Raw genomic sequence first — 11,717 nt, 5'->3', positions numbered from 1 at the left:
TTTTAACTTGAGCTGAGAGGGAGGGGAAGAGGGAGTGAGAGAACACAAAGGCTACAACAACTTCCTAAGAATTCCTTCAGTGCTGTTTGTTCATCTGTGCATGAACACAATTTTGTGGTGGAGCACAGTCAGGCCAGGAGAAAACATGGACATCCAGCCATGCAGGCCCCTTTTAGCCACATGCTGTTTTTTGGACATGTAAAAAGATTTTTCCTTACCAAACATGCTGCCTTGCCCCGCTCTATCCCTCCCCTGCCCCTACAACCCTCAGCTGGGAGGAAAAGCTGGATGAGATACAAAGATAGGACCCTCTACCTTCACAGTCTTTTACTACTGTATGACTGAGGGATTGTCAAACTATTCTCTTACCTTTCTGAGGTGTCAGTGCTAGCACACAGTTTTTACTATAGAGTGAAAGGGATGTTGAGAAACAAGCCAACTTACCCTCCTTCCTCAATCCCCTCCCAAAAATCAGTTTTATCTATTAACTCCACGGCAAGGGGTGGGGAAACAGCAGCCCTATCCCTGCCTGCAAAGGCCATGCAGGCTGCTTTTGGCAAGTTACCCACTTCCATTTTCTAGAAAAGCTGGTTTTGTTCTTCAAAGGTGGGTGTCAGTGAATGTGGTGTGCTCTTTGGTGACGGTGCTGAAGCCTTTGATGACATTGACAAGATCTTCTTCATCTACATACTGTAAGGAAGGGAAAAAAGAAGCATATCAGCCAAAGCTGTACCAGACTAAAAGTGATTCCTTCATTTCTCTTTCCTCCTACCCACTAAAAATGGCTCTAAAATAGATAAATAAGTGCATTTCTAATGTCTTCCCTTTCCTCCCAGGATAACAACCTAAAGCATTCAGGCACCTGAATCCAAGACAATTAGATGTTCACAATAAGCAGTAAGTTAAAAAAAATACAGTCAATCCCTTCAATTACTCTATATATCTGACAAATGGTCAATAATATAGTGTTTGTTATAGTGTACTAGGAACTTGGGACCATGAAAAGAAAAAATACATGTTTCCATTTTTGTTTTGTGTAACAACCACCTCACACATGATTTAGGTAAAGTTTTGTTCTTCAAGCTTCCAAGGGAGTGTCTGAGCTTCCACTCCTGCATTAAGAGAAAGTTGAAAGCAGGAGAGAAATAAACCATTTCCATAGCATAAGGAGGGCACTAGCAGTGTTACTGCAGGTTTGTGTCCTGGGCCACTACAGCCATTCACTATGCTGATTTGCAGTCTGGACAAAGGGTTAACCAAACTTTGAAACCACCACTCCTAAGCTACTGTGTGTAATAAAGAGAAAGAACTGACTCAAAAGCATTGCAGGAGGTTTTTTTGCAAGAGAGTAGCTGAGCAACACAGGAGCAGAGTCTTGGGTTTGTTCAGAGCAATGTAAAGCAATGTACTGATACGACCCTAACTAAAAATGAATAAAAGAAACACCCTGTTGTAACTAGCCCAGAAGCCCCATGCATTTTAGGCATAGACTTCCTCTAGAGTAAGTATTTAAAAAATCAGAAAAACTCAAAGTATTTGAGATAGTGGCTATAAAAACAAAGAGCATTAAGAAATTAAACTCCTTACCTAAACTATGAAAAAAACCCATCTACAATAAAACTCCAAAAAATAAACAACAAATACCAATTGCCAGCTTGACAGTGCACCACCAACATACAAAACAACTAAAAATGCCATAATCCCCATCCACAAAATAATCCATAAATCAAAAAACCAAAAAAAAAACCAATAAAACCCACTCACTCTTCAACAACCCCATTTAACCTATACACAGATCTAAAAAAAAAAAAAAAAATGAAGTATAGACTATCATACCTTAAATAAAGTAACTCCACCACTAAGCACTACCCTACCAAACATACTAAAACTCCAAACTAAAATCCAAAACAAAAAAGTAATATACCACTATTAACATTGCCAATACATTTTTTTTACACCCAACCCATAATCAAAAAAATAAAAAACCCTATACTAATTACATTTTAATTATACTTACTCTGTAATAAAATGAAGCAATCAATAACCATAGTATTTAAATTCACAATCTCTCAAAAAAAAAAACTTTCATATATTTCTAATCCCTAAACTTTCAAAAACTTTTAATACCTTTCTAATCCCCAAACTTATTCTCTTATCCAAAAATAACTCAAATTTTACTCCTAACACACAATTTTTACAATAAAAAAAATACAATACACCTAAAACCAACTACACTAAAAAAAAAGTAAAACTCCAAAACATCTACAATACATCAATAACATCATTATATAAAAAACCACAACAATATTTTTAAAAAATATTTTAAAAAAACATCCAAATTCTCCTAAAAACCAATTTCACCATCAAAAAATAAACAAAATTTAAAAACATTAAAAAATCCAATTCCTAAAAATAAAATAACAAAATAAACATCAAATTCTCACCAATATCATTAATAAAAATCACATCTTCACCAACCAACAAAAACAACCCACAAACTTTCCTAAACACTATAAACTTGTAAAAAATACATATTCCTAAGTACAACCAAATTATAATCCCTCTCTACCTAATCACCCACAAAAAAACCACTTTCCAATAAAACCCCAAACAACAAGCCTTTACCCAAATCACACAAAAATCACTCATACAATAAGCCTTAACCCCCTCAAATCAAAACCAAATATAAAAGACATGCTCTACTTTACAACCAAAACCCATAATCTATCCTAAAACCTTTAACAAAATATACCTATAAAACTCAAAATCAACCACTAAAACTTAAAAAAAAAATTTAAAACTTTAAAGTTACAAAAGATCTAAAACCAACTACACTCCAACAACGACAAAAAAAAATTAAGAACCTATAAAAAAATCCAAACCTCCTCAAAAATAGTCAGCATCAAAATACAACTCCTAACACCCCAACTACCAATACAAAAATAAATATTCAAAACAAAAATTCTCTCTACTGATCATACTACCAATACTACATAAACTCAATAAATTACCCTCATCACACAACACACATAAAAAAACTAAATCACTCTAAACTCTTAAAACCAATTACAAATTAACCTAAAAATAAAAACTTTAATCTCATAAACAAGAAAACCCCCAAAAACAAATAGCACAAACTAAAAAAGTCCACCATACAACCAACCAACAACAAAAAATCACATTACACTGTTGTTACTAATAATTCTTATCACATTATAAAAATAAAACAAAAATAAAAACCAACCATATAAAGCCCCACACAACAAATTACAAAAACTACCAAAAAAACCATAAATCAAACCAACTTACTAAACTCAAAACCATTCAACTCTGCCAAAACATTATCAAAAAACCCCCAAAACTCTGCCTTTACACTAATTCATAACTAATAACCAATACTCTATAAAAGTAACTTAAAAAACCCTAATTAACATTAATTTAAACTACTAAAAACTCCGATTTAAACTACTAAAAAATAAAAAACATCACTACCAAAATAAAAAACATCACTACCAAAATAAAAAACTATCTATAAAAATCCACCATATAAATACCCATATCCCCAAAAATCAAACTAATAAAAACCACCAAAACAACAAACAAATAAAACTACCAGAAAATAAAAAAGAAACTTAAATTAACACCCCCTAAAGAAAATTATTCCTAACTCAATAAACCCATAATACCTCAAATCCTCAAAAAACACCACCTGTAAATAAATCCAAAACCAAAAATTAAATTTAACCATAAACAATATTTCTCAAATTATCTATAACTATAAAACATACAGTACCATCAAACAAACCAATTAAAACCTCTATAATATAAACAATAATCCAAATAGAAATATAATGAACCTAACAAATTAACTACATCACACTACCCCAAACACCCCAAAATAAGAACTATATACTCACAATAATAAAAACCACCACAAAATAACTAAAAACCTACCTATACCTCACACTACAACCCATAACACCATCCTAAACCTTAAAAAGAAATCCTTTAAAAATATAATACCCCTAAAAAAATTAAACAACAAAACTGATTTCAAAAACAATCTTATAAACACCTAAACCATAAACTATAATATTAAATAAATATATCATATCCCCTACCATACACCAACTACAAACAAAGTAAAAAATAAAATAAAAAATACAATAAACTATTAAAAACCACCTCAAAAACATTAAATAAAAAATCTTTTAAAATTTAAAAACATCTAACAACAACAACGTAATTAATTAACATCCAAAATTCCACCAACCAAACAAACTCTACCCAATCTAAACACCTATATAACACAATAAACAAAAACAAAACCCCAATAATACGTATCAAAAATTTATTTTAAAAAAGTTTAAATCAATTCTACCTCAAATACAAACAGACTTATTCATAAAATTACCTTTACTCAAAATGTGCTGAATTGCATGGAAAGAAAAAAACACAAAATAGAAGGGAATTCAAGGTGCATTTCCTTGATAACCATGGAGTTAATAGTTCAATGGAAACCATAAAGAGATGCACATGGATCACTTGTATTCTGTAAGAGCAGTGTGTGACCACCTGCAACTCTAGAAGAGAACAGTAGACTTGAAGAATTTTGAGGATCTAAGCTATAGCCATGTCCTTCTAGGCCTTTTGGCTGTATCTCCAGGAAGTCATGACATTTAGACATTTTCATTATTCCAACAGAACAGACAAATCTCTAGCAGGTGACGCACAGCAGCATCCCAGAGGAGCAGAAGCCCTTACCAAGCCACGGCCAGTAGTGCGATGGTTGTGAAGGATGGCATCCCAAGGTGATTCATCAAAAGTCTTCTTGTCATAGAGGTTGAGCAGCTGGCTGACACTGCGATGGAGAGAGGCAGGGGAATACGTGCGACTCAGCTGGCCCTGACTCGGCCTTCTCCCCCCGGCTGCCAGACGGAAACTGCGGTTGCTCGTGGGAGAACCAGCCCCTGGAATTTTCGTATCTCCCAGTCCCTGTGAGGTAGACACAAAGTAATAAATAAAAAAAATAAAAGGTATGGTTTTAAATAATTTAGCTGAACAAAACCAAAGCAGGAGTAGAAGGGAACAGAGAATACCATGCCTCAACATCATGCAGTTAAAAACAGAAGGAAGAAAAGTCCAGACTTTTCCCAACTGTAGAACAATCATATCATTAAAAACAAACAAAAAACCCACTGATGCTAAACCAGAATTTTCTCAATTTTTCTCTTTTCTTCTTCTTCCTGAATTTTTTTTTTAAGTACCAACAAGCAGAAGTCCAAAATTTTTGATTACCAGAATGACAGCCTAGACTTGCACAGCAAGAGGACGTTTGCAGATCTTTTCATAACCCGGGGAAAAATCATCACCCGCCAGGAGAAACATGCAGTGTCAGATGCCTCTGTGCATGCTTGGGTCATCTGACACACCACACATCTGGCCACCCTGCAAGCTGAGGACTCTACCTCAAAGTGCATCGTGTATCTTTTGAGAGTGACGCTGCTTGATGAATCGGACGTGTCAGCAATAGTTTCAAACTGAGATTAAAGAGAGGGAGGAAAAGCATTAGGGCAGAGCAAGCTGCAGTGTAGGTGTGCCTGACAGAGGGTGTGAATTAGCTGCAGCTCTGTGAGGGAGAGCAGTGCAGCAGGATGCAGGGGGAGTAGGGGAACTGGCAAAGACCAGGCACTATTTAAGTGGTCAAGTACTGTGTGAGCAGCCAGCATTGCTTGCCATCACCTCACTAACTGATTATAAAACAAGCAATTTTGCTGCTCCATAGTAGCTCTGTCCTAACTTCTCAGAACAGTCCTTCAACTGCTGCATTAAAAATCTTCCTTTCTATTAAGTCCATGAGCTGCTGGAAGAAAAAGAGAAAAAAAAAATTAAAAAAAAAATAAAAGAAAAGAAAAGAAAGAGCAGGAACATGAAAAGGAATTGTGCAGGCATGCCAACAGCAAAGACATTTTAAAGTCAAGAGGAATAACACAAGATGACAGACTGTAGAGGAATCAAAACCATGAGACCAAAAAAAAAAGTTTCTTATGCTCTTAGCCTTTGCAAGGAGAAGGGGCTAACTGGAAATCCCATTGTTTCCAAGAGCTTCTTGGTTGAGGCACAGATGCAGTGTCTTGGCACCAAGACAAGAAGGAACAGAATGCGTGAAGGATGCAGGAGTCACTATGCTGCTTGATGGCACTCACAGGAAAAAGAAGCTGAGAAGTGACAAGAAGAATCATCTCATGGCCTGTGCCTGGAATAAGCACGAAAATGGAAGGTATGGCTGGTCCCATTCTCAATCCCATAACAACTGCCATATTCCTTTTGTCTTGCATTTTCAAGGGGTAGCATAGCGCTACTACTCTAGTACACGACAGAATGTGTTTTTCATGTGTTCTTTTTCAGAATTATAACTTCTCAGGATAAAAAGCCTTCCTCTTTATCACTTTCCAGCAGCCCTCCTCCTACCTCTCTGATGGTCCCGCCGTGGGTCCATGTGCACAAATGCATATATGCATTTTGTGAAGTTCCCTAGCTTTTTTCCTGATTACTCTCACTCTACTCCAAACCTTCCTGGCATGCAGCTTGTCCTAGAGCAGTCTAGCTGGATGGTAGATGGATGCTGGCAAGAAATGAAGCCTCTCCCTAAATCTTGTTCTTTGCAGGCATATCTCCTGGATATCTGACAAAGCTGTCAGATTGATCCTGGTTAGCCATCCACAGCAGGCAGCTGGGAACACATGAAAGGTTCCCCTGAAAAGCACATTTTATCATCTACCTTCTCACAGTATGCCAAAGACTTCTCAGCTCTACTGCAGATGTCAGCTAACATGAGGTGACAGCAATGGCTTTGCATTTTCTGTGACTCCAGATCCAAAGTTTGTCTTAGGCATCAGAAGCATTTCATGGCCTGCAGACCAGGTGTCCCAGGGTTCTGTTTGGACTAAGCTCTTGCAACCTTGCTCTGTGTGCCCACACAGATATGGCCCATATGGGACTAGGACAGTCCTTTCCCTACACTAAACAGCGTCCATTTGGTAACCAAGTGTGCAAGAAACTGTTGGAAGGAGGAAGAAAAAGTCTTTGTGTGTGTCTGACAGGGCAGGTATCATGGATGTACACTGGTCGCATTTTTCCAAACATACCGGATGTGTTTCACCTGATGAATACACACTCATTGGTGATGTTCTTTTCTGGAGTGGAACTAAAGGAGGCCTGTCTCGTGCATAGGGTTGCTTGTGGACCTTCCTCTGAAGAATTAAGGAGAGAAGAATAGCCAAGAGGATCAAACCTAGGACTACCATCAGCACTGCAAACCACAACTCGCTGTAGAATTTTGCACGTTTGGACTCTGCTTTGTCCTTCTCTCCAGGTGTTGTCAAGATCAGACCTGTAAAAAGAAGGATTAGGGGAGAAAGGGACAGTTATTTCAAGAAGCATTTAACAATATGCCATCCCTTTCCTTGCTAATAAATTAGGCAGAAATTTAAGTAATTTTGTCGTCATGTGCTTATTTGCACTTACATTCAAGGTGGCATAATGGTTCAATATGCTAGCGGGCTGCAATAAAAAACTTACTACCCTCAAGAGACCCTGCTTAAAGCTCTGGCATTGCTGCTTAGGCTGGAAATCACCCTGCATCAGCAGCTCTTCTGAAAGAAGGTGGTGGTGGCGGAATGTGAAGAAAAAAGGGCTCTCCAAGTAACCTTGAAGAGTGGAAATTACTACAGTAATTTCAGAGTGGTACAGTTAGAGGACATTCTCTCCAGAACAACTGTGCAGCTACAGGCCTGTGCCGTTAACAAAAGAGAGGGAGGAAGGCTTTAATACATTAATATAAAAGCAAGCAATGTGCAACATTTTACTATTCCTTTCCCCCGCCTGCTAGAGAACAAACCAGTCACTTGGCTGGCTTTGCTCATACACAACAAAATTGTAAGAAATCTCAATGACAGTATTTCCTGGTTATTTGGAATCCTACATGTATAACCAAACCCTTGGACATGGAATTTTCAACACTTTTGTTTGCAAGCCTCCTCTGCAAGTTGCCCATAGTGCCATTCAAGTTTTCAATAGACCCTGGGTAAAAGCAGCAATCAAAAGAACAAAGGGGCAGAGTGTGGAAGGTGGTGGACGTAGAGCAACTGGAAACATTTTGTAATGCCTTTAAGGCAGCCTTGCCTGAAATTTTGCAGGATAATGGAGTGAAAGCATGAAAAGGGATATAAGGGAAATGTAGAGTAAAGACTAATTGCAAATATAAGGCAGAGCTATTTTAAAAGGCTGAACAAGATGCTACACAAAAGAGAACTTAATTAAACCAGTTAATTAATTCAGTTAGAAACTGTTCAGACAAGAAACTTAGCAGAAAAAAAGCACAATATTTTAGAGCAATATACTTAGATAAAAATAAAATTAAAAATATTACATATCTGAGGAGAGGATCTGAAGCTAATAATGAAAATTGTCCAACCCCTAGAAATGTTCAAGACTAGGCAGAATGGGGCTTTGAGCGACCTGGTCGAGTGGAAGTTGTCCTGCATGGCAGGTGTTTGAAAGTAGATGATCTTTAAAGTCCCTTCCAAGCCAACCATTTTATGATTCTATGATGGTTGGACTCGGTGATCTTAAAGGTCCTTTGCAATCTAAAGGACTCAATAATTCTGTGATGTAAAGAACAGAAATCCAAACATGGCAAAAAAAGCATATTACCTACATACCTCATAAACAAGGCACTAAGGAAGCTCCTGCAGTGAGATGCCATCCTGCCAGGCATGCACTAATACCAAATTTCAAGCACAAACACATCAAATGAACAGGTGCTAGGTAATTTCTTCATGTATTTACCAACTCCCTCTCCAGCGTTGTACTTGATGACTGGTGTCATGGCACTCCCTTCATCAGTGATACAGGTCACTTGAAACAAAAAGGCTGGGCAAAAAAAATTAGAAAATACTGTCAGCGGCAGAAATAAAAATTCTTTAGGTGCTGCTTTTTCACCATTATTTACCAACAAACAGCCAGGTCTAAAAAAACAAAGCAGGAATAGCACATAACCCACCATAATCCACCTGAGTCCCATATCAAAGCTTCACAATTCTTTACACATTGGTATTGAAATTCTAAGACATGAATCATGGCGGATCAGAAGTAATCATCACTATGATGTTGCTACAAATTATGTTCCTCTTTCACTACTCAATTCTTCCCCTTCAAATGTAACTGGCAACTTTCAATTTTTTCATCACTTTGCCCTAAATCCCTCATACTTCATTCATGGCTAAAACAAACATTTAAGAACATTTGAATAAAAACAAATAAAGCATTAGCACCATTGCAGTAATCAGTAAGACAAAAAATAAATTACAAAATTCTTTGACATACGACATTCCAACGTCATCAAAACAGAAAACCAGAAAACATTTTTCTTGCTTCTTTTTCTTTTCCTTTTTCCCCCTGTTGATAATTTCCTTTTATTTTAAAGACTGCAAATTTCTAAAATGAAACTGTATTAAAAACATGGCTGGTTCCAAGAGCTATTGACTTAATTTGATTCAAATGAAAATTCACCTCCAGTCTTTCCTGAAACTGAAGACTTCTATACATTTCCCTGACTGCAGCCCTGAAGGATGGAATTGCAACACAGCTTCAGGATTTGGGAAAACCTGACTGTCGTGAATCAAAAGAGTCTCATCCAGACAGGTATAATGTTTAAGAGAAAGCTTAGCTCTAAGGATTTTTTTTTTCAAGGATTTCCTTAGATACTTTTTGGTGTGGCTGTATGCTCCTTTGGTCTTAGCTTGGGATTGCAATGGAGAATTTTTTTTTAAAGTTCAGCATACAATATTATTCATTTTGCTCAACAGACTCTCTCAGAGAGGAAGCTGTGGGAAACTGACTTTTGTCAGATGTCCTTGGCAAGTAGAGCTCGGTGTCGAAGCCGCTGTAGATGCGCTGCCCGCTCTCCGTCAGCGCGTACTCCTTCAGGCGCCCGTTCAGCACGAAGGTACGGCTCCAGTCAATGTGGATGATGGATAAATTGCTGACCACGGAGAACGGAGCCACGTACCGAGGTGCTGCAGAAGAAGGAAAAAGAGCTCAATTCTGTGAATTCTGTGAATTTCTAGCCAATAGGCTAGAAGTAATTTGGTGACTGAGTTATACAGCGAAGAGAAAGAGATTCTCCAGAATACAAGCTCTCTGCCACATGCACTCCCCTTCTCTCTCATATCCATGTGTATGATTAGGGAAGACACAAGGAGAAAAGAAAAAGCTGCTGTAGCATGCCAGCCTCTGCACTGAGAAAGCAGAGACATATCCTGAAACCAAATATTGAACTCCCTTCCCTTTGTCTATGTGTATGTGGTATTGACACTAAAACTCTATAAATTAAGTTCCAGCTTAAGGCAGAGGACAGGGAGACACAGGAGGTTTGTGCAAGCCTGACTGCAGCAGGCTGGGCTGTGAGAACTGCTATGAAGAGGGTTCTTTCGCAAGCCCCAAGAAATTGCTGAGATCATCTTAAATACATGCACATACATGAAAACATGGGGTATCAGAAAAGTGAGAACAGATGGCAAGCAGGCAGAAAAGAAATCCAGAACTCACTTCAGGGAGGAAGAGTTCATCAGTTGGGCTCAACAGCTTGCTGACAAAAACCTTCATTTAAGTTTGAGGTGATCCTTTCTTGTGGTGTTGCCATTAAGCCATCTGCCCTGTATTTGCTGTTTTGTTCATAAGAAAGCTGCTTGTCCAGCTGCACTTTGCTGCTAATTGCCCACTGTCACTAAAGCAAGCCTTCGAGGCAAGAGGAGGCAGTTTGAGAGATTCAAGGAAGGAGGCAGAGAGAGGGACTCTGGAAACCTGGTGTAAAGAGGTCAGCAAAGCATGAAAAGCAAGACTGAAACAAGAGGACTTTGGACCTAGTTTAAAATTTAAAAAATTTAAAATTAAAAAATTGATTAAAAATTGCTTTCAAATACTTTTCTTCTATGTGTCTCACCAGTTCCTTATGAATTTTCTCTATTTAAAAGTTCATAATCATTTTCCAGCTTTTTAACTTGCAATTTAATAAAACACAGTTTTGGACATAAGGGATCTTTCTTTTGTTTGTTTGTTTTTTGGTTGGTTGATTGTCTTTTTGTGGGTTTTTTCCCTTTGTTTTTTGTGTGGTTTTTTTTTTTTTTCAGTGGTAACATTAAAAAAAATCTGGGCCTGTTCCACCTGAAATTTTCAGCTAAGGATGTATCAGATTACAGATTTGAGTAATTACTTGGCAGAACTATCAAATGATGCAAAAGGGATTTTTAGAAAGGTGATTCTGAAATTCTGACATGAGATAAAAAGTGAACATCGTCTTTGCCCTGACCTGACAGACTGACATGAAATGCCCATCTCATCTGTTATGGAATGACTCTGGCTACAGCACTATAGATCTTTTTAATAAAAGCTGATGTTAGACTACTACAAATTCAGTTTTGATGGCAAAATCTATTCTGCCTGTAGGCACAGGCATGTTTAATTTCCATGCATACCACCACATGGCCTCAAAGCACTGCCTGCAGTGGTTGGACAGCAAGAAATTCTTACTTCAGTGTTCACAAGCATCCAGTCATTCAGATGGTATCCAAGGAAAACTTTTATGAGTCCTAGCAGAAGTGTGGCATGAATTAGGACAATAAGATTGTTCCTGAAAACAATCACCAGGTCTCTTT

General features: G+C 37.6%; 1 protein-coding gene across 1 annotated transcript in view; it reads right to left on the bottom strand.

The window, feature by feature from the left end:
- Window positions 1-36: 36 nt before the first annotated feature.
- USH2A (usherin) overlaps window positions 37-11,717 on the bottom strand; it is a 374,258-nt gene continuing 362,577 nt past the window's right edge. The window contains exons 67-71 of the mRNA XM_041477027.1: window positions 9,903-10,079; window positions 8,851-8,934; window positions 7,149-7,393; window positions 4,765-4,995; window positions 37-690 (exon numbers count right to left, since the gene is read on the bottom strand). Of these exons, the coding sequence (XP_041332961.1) occupies window positions 601-690; window positions 4,765-4,995; window positions 7,149-7,393; window positions 8,851-8,934; window positions 9,903-10,079 (827 nt within the window). The 3' untranslated portion in view covers window positions 37-600. The remainder of the gene's footprint in view (window positions 691-4,764; window positions 4,996-7,148; window positions 7,394-8,850; window positions 8,935-9,902; window positions 10,080-11,717) is intronic.

Source organism: Pyrgilauda ruficollis, unplaced genomic scaffold (assembly GCF_017590135.1).
Source record: "Pyrgilauda ruficollis isolate IOZ18807 unplaced genomic scaffold, ASM1759013v1 scaffold4, whole genome shotgun sequence".
NCBI lineage: Eukaryota > Metazoa > Chordata > Aves > Passeriformes > Passeridae > Pyrgilauda > Pyrgilauda ruficollis.
Note: the sequence above shows the minus strand (reverse complement) of the source record. Positions and strands in the feature narration are given on the sequence as shown.